The sequence below is a fragment of the Mastigoproctus giganteus genome, chromosome 2 (genome assembly GCF_048544385.1).
Source record: "Mastigoproctus giganteus isolate SK-2022 chromosome 2, ASM4854438v1, whole genome shotgun sequence".
In the NCBI taxonomy this organism is placed as follows: Eukaryota; Metazoa; Arthropoda; class Arachnida; order Uropygi; family Thelyphonidae; genus Mastigoproctus; species Mastigoproctus giganteus.
The window spans coordinates 109,769,462-109,785,676 of record NC_143576.1 but is presented as its reverse complement, the minus strand read 5'-3'; the positions used below and the strand labels follow the sequence as shown (position 1 = coordinate 109,785,676).

At 38.0% G+C, this 16,215-nt stretch overlaps 1 protein-coding gene across 4 annotated transcripts in view; it reads right to left on the bottom strand.

The window, feature by feature from the left end:
• Positions 1-16,215, bottom strand: part of LOC150089491 (alpha-tocopherol transfer protein-like) — a 66,673-nt gene that overhangs the window by 19,796 nt on the left and 30,662 nt on the right. For 2 of the 4 annotated variants that reach the window (XM_090368619.1, XM_090368622.1), the window contains exons 1-2: positions 2,081-2,306; positions 1,780-1,948 (exon numbers count right to left, since the gene is read on the bottom strand). In XM_090368619.1, the coding sequence (XP_090224745.1) occupies positions 1,780-1,909 (130 nt within the window). In that variant the 5' untranslated portion in view covers positions 1,910-1,948; positions 2,081-2,306. Of the gene's footprint in view, positions 1-1,779; positions 1,949-2,080; positions 2,307-16,215 lie in introns of those variants that run through there. The other 2 variants (XM_090368620.1, XM_090368621.1) reach the window with 1 other exon arrangement.

Genomic DNA, 16,215 nt, shown 5'->3' with positions numbered 1-16,215 from the left:
TAAAGTAGCTATATTAGACGGGTTAAATCAAAGAGATAATTAAGATGAATACTAGCATATAAGATGATCCAAATGTATTATGGCGACTAAGACAGAAAAGGTTTTGTGTTCAGTGCAGATATAAAACAAATAGTTAGGATAAATACTAGCACACAAGATGGTTCCAATTGTATTGTATTATGATAACTAAGCCAGAGAAAAGGTTTTGTGTTTAGTGCAGCTATAAATTAAGTTGTATAAGAATGTCGAATAAGGAATTGAGTGATCCCTAAATGGTTATACATTAGAGAAGCTATAATAATGGAGATTTCATGGAAAGTGTTAAGTATCCTTGTTCTAACTAAATGATGTATATGAATATCAATTAATATAACGGAACGGTTCATTTAATGTACCATATATATATGGTACATTAAATGAATTTTACTTAATACAACAATTCTCAAGAATCTGACAGGAAAGAATAAATGTTCATACGAACCCGATTCTTCTGCAAGGTACACGAGTCAGAATGCGCAATGTGGGGGTAAGGAAACGAGAATAGAGTAAAGGTTTAAACAGAATATAGGCATGGTTACAGAAATAGAGAAGAAAAGAAAAATAAAATTACAGGCAAAACAAATCCCCCCCCTTCCCCACACAGTCTCGTGAATTCCAGACGGCACTCATGCTGTTGCTGTTAGAGCAGACGGGCATGGTGTCATCCTTGGCTGATAATAGAAGAGGAGTTACATATTGCAGTTATATCAAATCGTACAGTGATTTGAGAAATCGTGCTGCAAAGCATAAAACTCAGACCGTTAATGAAAATATTTTTGATTTTATTTTAAACTTTTAATATAACATTAAATAGTTTAATAATTTTTTTCTCTCTCAATCCTTATAAAATTATTGAAAATTTAAAATTATTATTAAAACAGATGAATAATAGAAAAATATGGAAATGCTGTTTTTCTTTTCCTTTTTTTTTGTAAAAAAGTTCGGAAAAGAAGAGCAGGGCGCCTTTCTTTAGAGTAGAATATGGTTTTTGTCGTTCCCTTTTATTTGAAGCCGATGGCGTTCAGTGAGGCCACTCAGTCTGGTACGTATTTATTAATCCCGTATGTATTTTGTTTCCCTTAATTTTCTTTATTCAGGTTTTTATAAATCCTTCAGAAATATCACTTGGAAACATGCATTATTGCCGAATACATAATTGTTACTGAATTACTGCGATATTTAATTTTTAATAAACAAATCATTTCAATATACTCTTCATTCTTTTTATTAGTCACGGGCGTGTCAATTAATCTAAAGTATGAAACATTTGGAAAATAAATTTTTTTTTTTTTTTTTTTAAAGCTAAAAAAAGACAAGTACTGTACTCCTTAAAGTCTTTTCACCTTGGGCCATAGATAACCCATCTTAGGCTGTGAGACAAAGGTTCCCATGATGATTAAGTACGTTTACTAACCACGACAAATTATCAATCTGTAACATGCAAATCACACATGATGAAGGTCACATCTAATATCACATGAGCGGCAACAGTACGAGCAAAGCACCAAGTTATTCTCGAGAAACCAACTTAGAATACTCTTTTGAAAGAAGTTTAATGTTAAGAAAAATATTCAGAAAAACTAACTTTCAGTGGGATAATATTTACGCAGCAATCGCTAATTATAATTTAAGCTAATGAACGAAATAATTAGCAAAACAACATTCGTAACCGAACTACAGCTAGGAATTTGAATACCACAAACGGTTTAAGTATGGCAGCTATTTAAACTAAGTTCTTACCAGAGACAAGTTTCTTTAAAATGTCGATGTACATTTGCCTAACCACGTCATCTTCCTCTAACTTTGTCTCGTTATCGCTGTCGGTGAAGTAAGAGTGGCGCATTATTTTGTAGCTTCCCGGATGATTCATCGCGACATCTTATTCCGTCAGATCTCGAGGCTCCAATTTCTATAAAACAAAGCAAAAACTGGTCATTGATAACGCACCGATTGATGAGTAATAAATACATCTTACTAACAGAAATAATGCAGTTTGTATCATCCTTTGGAAAAAGTAATTATGACTGCTGTATTTACGTACTGCACACTTCGTACAGAGACACCACCCAGTTCTGAAAAGGCCTTTGCAACAGGTGGAGAGCAAAAAACAACGCAACTGTACAAAATGCCCATCCCAGAAAACCCATCAGAAATCTCCTTAAATAACAAAAGCTGATTAACTGAGACAAATTAAAGCCGAATGCTCCAACTGCGTTCCTGGTCTCTTCTCTTCATTCCCAGCTTGCAAAAGTTACGCGCAGATCTCGTTTACAGAATTACAAGGTAAAGTTTTACGTAATAGGCAGTGGGAGAGCATCGTTAAAGAGTTAATAGTCGGGTTCTAAGTAAATGCCTGCAGACCTCAAGGTGATCTGGTTCGTTTCCTTAAATACTTTTGCTAGGATTTCTTATGAAGGAAGGGAAACCTTGCAGCTAATTCCAAATTGCGAGGGAATTAGAGAAATTTCGTTCAAGGAAGGACTAATCCTTTATAGCCTTCACAGAAAAGTTAACCCGCTTTAATTCATATCTATTTTATTGTAAGGGGGGGGAAAGGGTCTTTTCAATTAACGCCAATTCAGAACAGTGTGTCGCGTGTATATAAAGCAGACTTTGTTTCCGCAATGAAAAGCCGGTTTATTCATTTATCCACTGCACACTTTCGCCATGACAACTAATCAATTGATTGGAATCAGGCTCAGTAACTGCTTCGAACAGAGTTTGCCAAACATAATGCTTTTATTTTTGAAAGCCCATTAAACAAAGATCGCTCTATTACTAAACACATATCATTTTGGTAAGGTGATAATGCGGATAACTCCATTATTGAAAACGGACAAACCTGCTTTCGCTAATCAATATTCAGCGTAATGCTCAATGTAGATGCAATCCAGTTACAGCGCCCATACAGTCTCGAAATAGAATCTAATTGCAGACTCATCACAGAGCCTAGAAGCGTGAAGTGGCCAAATCCGTGTTTGGATTACAGAGTCTCTTCCTTTCCTTTCCATAGCATTCAAGGCAGTAGTTCCTGACATTTCAACGATAGTTTTTCGGATTTAGGCATATAAACCAAAGTTTTCCCAATCTGTGATTTGCATTCTGTTTGCAGTTGGGTGGCTCTTTTGCCTCTCAGTTCGCTGACATAGGGTCAACGTGCTCTTTGTAATTTTTTTTTTTTTTTATTCCTCATGAAAAAGTCTACTCAATTGGCTGTAAATTGTATACTCAGTTTTTATGGCCCACAATACTCTACATTCCTTCCGAAAATTATACATTGCATAAAAAAGAATAACTTAGGGCATCCGACGAGAACTTCACAAATGCTGAGCTTCACGCTATTTTAAAGAGAAATTATCAATATCACTATCCAGCGTGTATCGGAACAGATTCAAAAGCACTGGTCCATTTCGGCAGTCACGTGATAGTTGCAGTAATGCTTTGGACGGTACATAGGTGGCGTTGGCATGTAGACATGTATAGTATCTTATGTGGGACGTGAACTTGAGTTCAACTCCGCCTTTGTACACTGATGGTTACAGAGCACTGTAACAGGCCAGAAATGTGTGGGTTGTTGTGTTGTTTAGTTGTTTCTGGCCTCTGTCACCAGGCAGACGATCACCTGGAAAGCCTGCCCAATGTCCGTCTACACCACGGGGAGGTGGGCCACAACTACGCATGTAATGTGGCGGACCTCGAGTAGCTCGTACTGAATGCCCAAAACGAGTTTGGGATCATTCAAAAAAAATTTTTGAATTTGCTGGTGCTTGGGTTTGGGGTCCCTAGTACGAGATGCTACGATCCCGTACCTAGGGAGCCCAAACCCAGGCACCAGCAAATTCCCGCTTCGAGAGAAGGGCAAGAGGTCAGAAGAAAGTCCCGCACCAATGTCCGCAATGAAAGTCCTTGGGTGCCGGAAAAAAAAAAAAAAAAAAAAAAAGAAAAAGTAAAATAAAATAAAAATATCAACAAAAAAAAAAAATCCAAAGTCCACTGGTTAAGTGCAAGACTAGTGGATGCTACGATCCGTACCTAGGGAGCCCAAACCCAGGCACCAGCAAAATCCCGCCTCGAAAGAAGGACAAGAGGTCAGGAAAAAAGAAATCCCGCACCCATAGGCAATGGGTGCCAGCAAAAAAATAGATAAGTAGATAAATAGGAAATAAATTAAAAATGAATAAATAAAAATAACAATAAATGAATAATTAAGATTTAAAAAAAATCCAAAGTCCACTTGTTAAGTGCAAGACTAGTGGATGCTACGATCCTGTACCTAGGGAGCCCAACCCCAGGCACCAGAAAAATCCCACAGACAGTGATGAGTCTTTGAATGCCAGCTAAAAAAAAAAAAAAAAGATTTTTTTTTAATCTCGCATCCATATGGAGAAAGCAGTGAGTGCCAGCAATTCCGTACCACAGGAGACCCAAATCCTGGGTACCAGCAAAAGAGTTCATCTCGTGAGGCCACAATTTCTGTCCCTTTAGGAGCTGTGGAGAAACAGAAAATAAAAACTCCGATCCATGGAAGGAGAAGGCAAGTTCGTATTGTCAGGTAAGTGCAGCCAGTAAAGTCCAATCAGGTAGTCCAGTCGGATGAGTCCTATCGAAAAGTCATTCTGGTTTGAAATTAGTTCTTCTGGGAAAAGAGAAATATCTTAGCAAGTATTCTATCTTAGGTACGTCCTGTCAGGTTAGTAGGTCCGCTGTATTTGTTTCAATAGAGTCCAAGAGCGTAATCAAGTATCAGCATAAGTTTTTTTTTTCTCTTCTCTATTGTTTGAAGTTTAGGATACATTTCTAGATAAATGCAAAAAGCCTATTGTACAGTTAACATTCATGTAAGGTAGTGGTCGGAAGTTTAAGAGTTTGATTTAGATGGCGTGGGTGTATGCCAGCGGTCCGACAGTTGAAGTAGAAGCAGGAGATGGAGCAGCCAACATCTCTTTTCTTTATGTGAATACTTCTAGTGCAAATCTTTGAAATGTCTGAAAGGATTCTTCATTTTCCACGAATAGTTTCATTTCCTTCAGCAAACTTATTATGATAAGATTTTATTGTTGATCTTTGGCCATTGTAGTTGGAGCAATGATAAGTCACATGAGCCCAAGTTTCCTCGGACCCGCAGGAGCAAAGCTGTGAGTTGACAAGACCGAATTGAAATAATTTAGGGATCCGTGACCAGTGATTAAGTATGAAGATTACAGACTAGGGCTGAACCATTTCTTAACATCTCTTCCTGTGGCAAAGGTAACATCTGATATAAAGTTTCGTGTCACATGCCCAGTTTGGCTGGTATCCCATCTGGTTTGACAGATGTTTCTCAAATTTTTCCATATTCTCAGTTTTTCTTGCTTCACATCTGCATCTATATTACAAGTCATGACAAGAATTTCAGTGGGAATTCTGTGTTTTATTCGGTAGCAGAGACATTTGTGCACGAGGTGAAGGTCCATTGGAAGCACACCTCCTAAGACCTGCAGTGCAGCAGAGGATACTATCCTGCAAGCGCGAAGCATGGAAAGGAGCATAGATCTATGAAGTGCGATTAGTTTATCTTTAAATTTGATGTTTGTTGCCCTGTGAAACCACGCTCCAGAGGCGTACGTGACCATTGGGACAAAAACAGCCTTGTAATATAGAGAAAGAGGTTTTCCTATTTAATCCCCATTCAGTCTTGGTAATTCTGATTAGAGCGTTAGTATACTTTTGGATCTTTCAAGTTAGATAGTTGACGTGGGCCACGAAATTTAATCGGTCATCCACAATAACTCCGAGATATTTGAGCTGTGGAACCATTGGGATGGAACAGCCTTTAATTTTAATGAGCGGAGGTCTACCATAATCAAATTTTTCCCTGAAAGTCATCATCTTGGTCTTTGAAGGAGATATACTCAGTTTATTAGTGGCTGCCTAAGCAAGGAGATCAGAGAGGACCATGTTGGCGCGAGATTCGAGATCCGAGCGAGATTTGCCTGCAAAGATGAAGAGTCAAATCGTCGGCATATGCTATTACGTGTGTCTTATCAAAACTGCGAAGTAACCAACTGTCTTGGACTATATTCCAGATGATGGGTCCCAAGACAGAACCTTGTGGACACCCTCTGAAAACTTTTCTCGTTAGAGACTGCTGTTTTGAAATGTTTCTGATATATCTATCTGTCTTGAAAGTAGCTTCTAATTACGTGGAACAGCTGGCAGGAGCAATTGGCCTTGACGAGTCTATCGAAGGCGCTTTCCCACCACAGGGAGTCGAAAGCGCCCTCGAAGTCAATAAAAATGGCTAATTCATATTTAGCCTGAGAGGTCTCAATGTGATGGACGAGATCCACAAGGGCATCTTCGCAAGATTTTCCCTTCTTAAACCCGAACTGTCGGGGAGAATTTAGGTTGCTGTTTTCAAAGAGGTTTATAATTCTTAGAGCAAGTAGTCTTTCAAATAATTTTCCTAGATTTGCTAGCAACGAAATTGGTCTGTAGGCTTTTGGGTCTGAAGCTGGCTTTCCTGATTTTTGTATAATTTTGATGAGTGCACTTTTACATACATCTGGAAAGATTCCTTCCATAAGGCATTTATTATATAAATTGATGAGTACTTCTGGCATTATTTCAAAAAGTTTTATTATGAATATGTTTTCAACTAAGTCGAGGCCCGGATATTTCTTGATTTTGATGTTGGAGATGGCTGATTTCAGTTCACTCATGGTAAAGAGTTCTGTGTCTTCAAGGGGTTGGTATGCACAGTTGTTATTTCTAATGGAACTGTGGTCAGGGGAATCAGTGGATTGCTCATCGTGTGGAATAAGCCTGTTCAGTATGGCATTGACGGTGTCCTGCCAATTTAGAGTTTCTACATTGTTGCTAATGACGGTATTGTAAACCTCAGTAGAGTGGATTTTATTTTTGCTGAGTTTATGTAACAAGCCCAATGGGTCGGAGTTGCCAACAGTTTGGACAAAGTTTTGCCATGATGCAAGTTTCTGATTATCGATGGTTTTTACATACCTCTTTTTCAAATCGCGATATATGTTTTTAAGTCTACCTACTTCTGGATCAAGCCAATTCCTTTTCCTCTGAGAGTTTTTGCGTGCTTTATGCACTTGCTTACGCAAATCAGAAAGCTCTCCAGTCCACCAAGGAACAGTGTTTGAGCGAACAACTTCTTTCTTCTTAGTGGATCGGATTGTAGCCTTTATTAGAGCGTTTTGCACATAAGTGGCATATTCAGTAGCAGAGGAGGAGGCCAGGGAAGAAGATATATCTGGAGAGAAGTCACGTCGAATAGAAGAGCAGAAACTATTCCACTTTTTGATTGAGTATCTGACTATATACTGTGGGGGAGACCAGTTTAAGCCTGTTCAAGATCCTATAGAGATGTTAAAGGTGATAGCTCAGTGATCGCTATTTGTAAGGTCAGTGTTTACTTTCCAGCCTGCAATTTTTGGAGAGATGCCGTTTGAAGACAAGGTAAGATCTATATTAGATTCTTCCGGAGTATTAGAGAAAATATATGGCTGATGTGGCAGATTATGAATAGTCAGATTGTGCGCGAAGATGAACTCTTCAAATAATCTTTCTCGGTTGTCTAATACGCCGCTGTGCCATAAATATGATTTAGAATTTGAGTCTATTTTTATTAATAAATTGGCTGTTCCGAGAGTTTCAGACTTTTTCGAGGTACAATAAGGAAAAGTTCAGGTCTGCAGAAGGCGGACAGTACAGGGATATAATGTAGAAAGAAAAATACGATACGGTTACAAGAATAAAAGTAGAATATTGATCACACATACTTGAAATGACTAATATCTAGTTTCTTGTTTAATATGACAATGGCCGATTTAGGATCAGGGACTGGAGCATGGATAACACGAGAGGCCAAAGAGAATCCCGCGACTTTTGAATATCCACCATATGACTGTTTTAAGAAATGGGGCTCCTGTATGCATATTAAGTCCATCTGGACTTAATATGCATACAGGTCTTCACTGACAATTCTTAATTCATCTGTGACACTTCGAGATCTGTGTGCATTTATTTGTAGTAATGCAATTGGATTTATTACTGTATTGCTGTTTATATCCGTAAGGTTGCCATTGGAAATAGTCGTATTATTCATTTATTAGTTTTGTACGAGCTATCTCAAGAGCGCGTAAGTATTCAGAGCTCTGAGTATCCCTAACCGAATGGTTGTGATCATTTCTTCTTTTGCAGTTGATGCATTTGGGTGGTTCAGCTTTGTGCGGACAATCTGCAAAAATGTGTCCACCATTGGCACAGTGGCCGCAGGATGTTGAGTTATGGGTGCAGTGATGAAAAGAGTGTGGCGTTGAGGAAAACTAGTGGCAACCAAATAATAGCAACTAAAAATTATAATTCATTTTTTGGCTACTGATTACATTCGCTAATACAATCACCGCCCATGAGTATAATTTTTCCTATACCAGTGGTAAAACTAGGAAATGTCAGCTGCAGACCAGTGTTTATCGATACTTGCAAAAGACCTGTCTGCTTCTTGCAAGAAGATCTTGTCTGAAAATGTCGGCTCCGGACATATTATTTCATTTTCGGGAATCGGCCGAAATCATAAGACTCATTTCACGAGAGTATGGCAGATGCTTCTGTGTCGATCACGAAGCATGTTTAAATAGTGGTAACGGAATTCGCTGTGATACTCTGCGCTGAGCGTCGTATCGCTTGGCACAGAAGAATGGTACTGTAAGATCTGAAAATCTTACAAAAATAAAATATTTTTTTTGACTTCTGAAGTTAGTTTTCCTTTTTGGATTCTTGCCGTTGGGAGAAATGTTAATAGCGTCAGTTCAATAAACAAGAATTATCCAGTAAGGATTGTAAAAATTAAAAGGTTGGAGGAACGAAAACAGAAAAATTAGCTTTACATCCGTCAAAAACAGAAAACTGACGGAAAATACTATAGCAAGCCCAGCAGGTGGTACGGCGCAACAAGTTTATGAGGGGTCACGCACCGGAAACGCATATGGCTAAACGCACACACAAGCCTCTAAAAATAGACGCGATGGTCTCCAGTGACACATTTGTGGTTTGTCTGTAGTGCTATGGAGACAAGCTGTGATGACACAGGAGTTGTTTTGATGCATTCGGCCTACATGAAAGAGCTCAACGGATGTCAACAGGTAGGAAATAAAAAAAGGAGAGGGGTATTGTGAATCACGTGCCACAGGGCTGGCTGACCTGCCAACTAATGAAAGGATAAAAATGAAGATAGGAAGGAGGAGATTGGTAGAAATACTGTGGAGAGGCGTGACAAACTGAGAAGAAAAATTTGTGGATGGAGACGGACAGGAGGAGAGTGAGAGAGTGAGTCAGTGTCAGTGAGTTGGGCAGTAAGAGGAGAGTGGGTCAGTGTCAGTGAGTGGGGCAGTAAGATGAGAGTTGGAGAAGAAAAGAAAGGAATGAGTTTTTTTTAGATAGAGTAGCCGGTGGAGAAAAGTGGCTAAGTTCTAATGTGTAGTGAGTATGAGGGGTAGATAAGCTTTAAGTGAACAGTTAAGTCAGTGATCTAAATAGTTAGTGAGAGAAGCAGTCGAGTAAGTGGGAAGATGAAGTTGGAGCGCAGAAGTCGGTCAGACAGTCAGTCAAAAGTAGACTGAGTTTCGAAGTGAGAGATGAACACGTGCCATAGAAAGGAGGGAAAATTTTTCAAGATCCTTAAAGTAGATGAGAAGGAGTCAATTCCATTATGAAGGAACGAGATTGCCTGATATTCTGAGAGCAAGTACGTTGGAGCTGATGAAATCCGAAGCCGGACAAAAAGAGTACAGCCATTCTGATCAGATGAAATTAATGCGTCCATAAAGAAATAAAAAGGTACCCAGGAAGGAATCCAGTATCTTATATCGAACTCCCCCAGTGATTGTGAGATGCGACCCAGATAGAAAGAATCCCCTACTCGCTTAGAGAAGGATGTACCGTGAAGTCTGCCAAGTTATGTAAGTAAGTGATTAGTTTGCTTAAGTAATCCCAACATCACACCGACTATAGGCACTCGATAACCAGTTTATCAGAACTTTTGATTGAACACATATGTATAAGTAGTACTTTATTGTAATGAATAAGTTAGTGAATGTTATGGACTGAAGGACATTACCCAGGGCAAGTCAATATACATATAGATAAATTTTGGAAGGGAATAGATATAAAATTTTTGATGTGATTGATACTTGTTAATATTTGGTTAAATAAGTGAATGACTAAGTATGAATTTTGGAAGGGGATAGACGGATGTCAGTAACCCCCGAATGTGCAAGTAGTTAATTGTAGAAATTTGATAGTAATAATTACCTAGATTAGAGAAGGTTGTAGGCTATAATCTGTTAGAAAACAGAGTAATGATTTATACTGAAATTAAGAGTATCGGAGCTTTATCAATTTGGAGTAGGAATTGTTTTGTAATGAAAGGAGAATGGTTAATAGATTCTTTTGAAAGTCAATTGAACTCAGGAGTAAGGAAGTAGAAACATTTTGTTAGTTTAAAGGAGGAGATAGTTGCTTATGATTTATGTAAAGGAAATAGCCCTCCTTGAGTTTACTCAATAGGCAAAATACTTTGCTCATATACATTTTGTTATAAGAAGATGAAATTAAATCTATTTGGTCATGAGTTTAATAAATTTCTTTTGTTTGATGTATCTATGTAAAAATGTCCAATAAACTGATATTTTTTATACAACATTTGTGTGTCTCTTTGTTATTCTGAGAAAAAGCCTATCCAAAGGGAATTAAACACTTCAAGGAGATTAAACCCATACCAACCATAATTCAGCCTGCGATTGACGGAGTCCCGATCCCCTGCGTTGAAAAGCAAAGAGATCTGGGTGTAATCTTCGACAGAAAATTACGATTCCATCACCATATAGAAGAACTCTGTGCTAAATTCAACAAGAAACGGTGGGTTGCCAAGCAGCACTTGCTACACATTCACAACAGCAACCTGATAAAAATGTACATCAGGATGATGATTTTTGGAAGTGTACTGTATGGAGTAGAGTTGTGGGGCTCAGCTGCAGACACCACAATTAAACCATTAAAAGCCGCTGAATACTGGCTCCTGAAGTGGGCAACCTGGAAGTGTCATCTCCCACCACAGCAGCGCACAACACCGATGGCCAACGCGCTGAATTTAACCAGGTTTTCAGCATTAATGCACGAGAGAAGACTCATCTTCACCGTAAAAATGATTGCCGGGAGAGTCTCAGCACCCAACGTTTGGGACACCGTGTGCTGGCGGATTCCCCAACCAGGTCTCCGCTCCACTCCCAAGCTTCTTGCTCTTCCTTCGAGACTACATTTGAAAGATCGGTTCCTGCCTTATCAGAAGCTCCACCTGGTTCAATCCCTGGATGCTGACTTATTTAAAATCATAGATGATAAAAAGTATAGACGGATCATCCTAGATCTGCACGTGGTCTCCAGAACTACCAACTGATCTCAGATCGTAATGGCGGGGCAAGAGACTCTCAGAAAACTGGACTTGAGGAAAAGCTTTTGTTATCACAATTTGTTATTTTTGTTATTTTGTATTAGTTTTCCTTTCAAGTCAATGTTATCTGCTATGAGTACTTTTTTTTTTTTTTTTTTTTTTTTATTATATAATTTGCTTATAATTAATCTTTACAATTTCTTTATCTCTGCCGTTTGTTAACCTCTGGCATGGTGCCGTGAAGGGTATTGTATGGTCGTGGTATCTGCGTGTACCGGTGAACTGTACAATAAAGATCTTATTTATTTTCCCCTAGAACTTGGAATTTTCTGAAGTAAAATAGTCAGATGCGCAAGTGGGGAGTTATTATAAAGGGGAGTTGTTAATAGGGGAAATAATAAATATAACCAAATATATAAAATAACATTATCATAAATACCCCCCCCCCACAGTACACCCTTGCAGATAAGAATTGATCAGATTCGCTTTCATGTTTCGCAGTTCTTTTGGTTGAAGTATCCTTGCGATTTCAGACCTGTACCCTTTTCAAACAGAACTAAAGTAAAGAATGATGCCTCATTTCTAATATACATTGCCCTTTCATTAATATCTGGACACTCCCCCGTTGATAGTTTGTCACGGCGTACCCACGCAACACGTGTAGGCTCATCGAAGCCTTGCAAGGAGACAGAAGTAAAATTGTAAATGCAAGCGGCCGCGATATCGACTGAGTTAATACACCTCACTTCCTACGGGGAATGAAAATATGTAACCACATAAGCAGCTTTCAACGGCATTGAAGATCCCTAGGTTGACGATTGGTGATACGATCTGCAAATGGAAGCGGGATGGTGCTAAAATGTCACGGAAAATCTCCGAAGCTGACATGACAGGAGAACACTAGAAAGAATCGTCTACTTGAAGAGCAGGTCAATGTTATCGCAATACACAAAGAGATCCGCGCTAAGACTTCAGCACATGGTAGCAGCAGTATAGTGCTTTGCTTTGGAGTGACAAGTCACATACATGATCTACCAGTCTGATAGCCATGCTGGAGTGTGGCGGGTGTTCGGGAAAATCTAGAACGCTACCTGCCCGGTTGAAATCCCCCCCCCCCAACGATGAAGTTTGGCGGAGGTAATATGATGGTCTTAGGCTGTTTTTCGTGGTTTGGGACCATTGGTTATTTTGGATAAAATCATGAATACCGAGATTTATCTAGATGTCCTGGATAATAATGCGTTGTCTACGTTTTGGCAAAACGTAGGGGGGGAGCGTTATCCTGCTGATGTTATCAGCAGGGCTCCATATCACAGTATTTTCCGGACTGGTTTTAAGACATGAGTCGAAATGTTGGACTGGCCAGTTCAGAACCCTGACCTCAGTCGTACAGGAAAAAACACTAGGATGAATTGGATTGTAGGGTGCATGTGAGGAGAAGCTGCCCCCAAAAAAATCAGGGCTGTAGTTGTCGCCACTTTGAAGACCGGCTAGCGAAAAATATCGGAGGACATTCACAAAAAGCTGAAGTTTTCCACGGAGTATAGGCTGTTATAAGGGCTAAAGGTTTCGGTACATGTTATTAGCCTACCTGTAAATAAAGGTTATTTGTAGATATGATTAAATGGTACGGCAATACATTCACCGCAAGACTGCAAATCGAATGTACTACCGCCGCAAAACAAAGAGTATATCATGATTTGGTCATGAGCATTTTTTTCACTGACAGAGTTAGTTTGGCGATGGTTTGAATTTATTTTCTTCAGCCAAAAAAAAAAAAAAAAAAAAAAAAAAAAAAATTATTATAGATGCTTTTTACCAACGCCTTATAGCTTTAGTTTCCTAAATAATCCAACCCAGGATTCTTTTTTTTTATTTTCTCACTTTCTTCTAGACCTCTTCAGCAACTAAGCCAGAATCCACTGAAGTTTGTACTCGGCCATCAAAAAGTCTTTACTTCTTTTTTTTTTCCGATAATGTTGTTTGGAAAATATTTCATGTATATGAATTTTCTAAAAATTATAACTCGCAATCAGTGCCAATAATAGTAACCGCAATCCTTCACGATGGATACCCTTTATTTGATTCGAAATGCTTAGTATGAAGAAGTGTTTATTTGCAAGAAGGTAAAAATGTTTAAATCTCAGTCCATCGCAGCTGGTTTTAACCACTAAAATATTTTTTCCAACAGTATCTATCTACGCAGAAATGTTAAATGTCAGAAGCGATAAGAAAGATTCATGCAAGAACCATTCCCATATAACATTCGTGCATAACGACAATCTGCGTGTTTTACCTGTAGCGCTAAATAAAGAATGAGGCAAATATCCATTCAACTTTACCAGGTCATGATAATAAATTCTGCTGTCTTAGAGTCGCTAAAGAACTATGATTTTTGAACTACGTTCCCTCGCCCCTCCACTTTGGACAGCAGAAAATAATGCCATAAATCTAGATTTCGATTATGTATTAGAAAGGAAGGCAAATCAGACATCACGTGGCATTGCAGAAGGTGCTATCTGTCTTAAGTGAATACATATCACTTATGACCATATAATATTTCTTAACTTATGATGGCCGGAGGAACTCATTTTATCAAGAGGATTTCTTAAGCTTCCACTATGTCCCCACAGTTTGTATTCCATCCTCTAGACGGCAGCAAGTTATACGAGCAACAGCTGATTTACGCTGTTCAAACCACAAACGAGCTAGTCTCAAAACTCCAACAGTCAAAATGCGCACCACTTATGACAAAATGTAATGTTAAACTATCATCCTGCATAACGCACGTTCTCATATTTTGTTTGATTAACACTTCAATGAAAAAAGGAAAAAAAATCTAAAATGTTTTCCTTACTTCTTTCTGTAGGAAGGAGGAAACTGTGGCTAGGAATCATCCAAAAACTTTGTTTCACAAAGCATTTTATTAACCTTTATTATATGACGTAGGTTACAAAAAGACCACACGCGTCGGGGCTTTGTGTTCTTTGTATCAAAGCTAAAATTCTTTAGAAACGAACCTCGCAGGCAGTTATGTAATACAACGCATGCAATTTCTTTTCCCCCTTTCGAGTTTCCACTAAAAGAAAATATATTTATTTGTAGAATGCTTTCCCTGGAACCACACAGGGATGGAGGGAAACCAGTTTCGGCTGTGCAAGACTCCCTTAACTAGGAGTGCCTTAAGAAACTGTTCTTCAGAAAGTGTAATGAGTTTGTATAAAACAGAATCGATCTTTATAAAACACATACCGAGAGAAAATTGTTATAGAAGAGATATTTTAAACTTAAATATCCCGCGAGTGGCCACAATATGTATTATAACTAAAAATTTTAACTTAGTTTAAAAGAGCTTTTACTTCACTGAAGCCAACATTATATAATCGAGAAAATATAACAAGTTTCCATTACAAGTTTACTCCACTTTTTTGTTCCCAAAAAAAAAAGTTTACAGCGCCTCCAGCAGCCGTACGCGTCACTTTTACACACGTGATATATATACACACACATGTAAACGACTAATACCCCCCATCAGGAAAACGTCCTCAACAGAAACCGCAATACTGAGGACCAGTAGGGTGCAGGGCCACCAGGCGGATGGATGTTGACATAGATGCGCTGGATTAGAACTTTTGAGAAAGAATTGATAATTAACGTAAATTAAAAATCTTGAAAATTAATTTACAAGTATTAACATCAAACAGATGTTAATTCTTCTTCAGATCTCTTAAGTTAAATATCTAATGAGTGTAAAAGGAAGGTTTCGCTGATGGAAAATTACAAAATTCTATGCGCTTTTAGACATAAGATGATAACTATTGAAAAACTAAAAGTGGAAAAATTCTGCTATTAGCAGATGAAGAGTACTAATGGAAGATTTATTTTTTAATAAACATAGTTGTTAAAATAATTGAACTTAAGGAAATCTAGGCATATCTACCAACAGGAAAACACTCGTTATTAAAGTGCTTTTTTTAATTAAACTATTTCAAGGTTCCATTGAAGATATAAATCATGTTTATCACTTGCACCAACAACTGAGTACTAAAACTCTTTTTAATGTTTTTTTTTCTTTTTTTTTTATCATTGTGCGCAGTTCCTGCATTAGCTTCTTGTTTTTCATTTTACAAATTACGATAAAATTAGAATTACTTTAGGAACACCGTTACAATATCGGAATAATCAGGATCGAAAATTCTTGCACTGTGAAATTAAAGCATGCAAAAATACGAAAATAATTAATTTTAAGTAATTTTTAATTGCGCTAATTGCATTTATTTTTTCCGAAAATAATTGTGAAAAACAATACTTTGATTAGTCACTTAATCAATTCAGTTAAAGCAAAAACTTGAATATGAGGAACTTTCCCTTCATTAATAATTGGCCACTGATAGTTTTTGATTCAGGAAAAGATTTGAACTCCTTTTCATATACCATTTGACACTTCTAATCTAGTGAGTTAAATTCACCACCCGAATTGTTTAGGGATCCCCTTATGTAAGCGTCTCCTCCATAGGAGGCGGTAATAACCATCAAAAAGGGTAGTGGTGGTATTACCGGATTATAAATAAACAATATCATATTTTTCTTACATTTATTTGCAATGCGATACCGAGGCAACTCAGAAAACTCTCATAAAAATGAAAGCTCATGGCTATTGTGAAGTGAATTCTGTATGGTACTAAAATAGATGCTAAATTGTGTTTAACGCTCTCCACTTA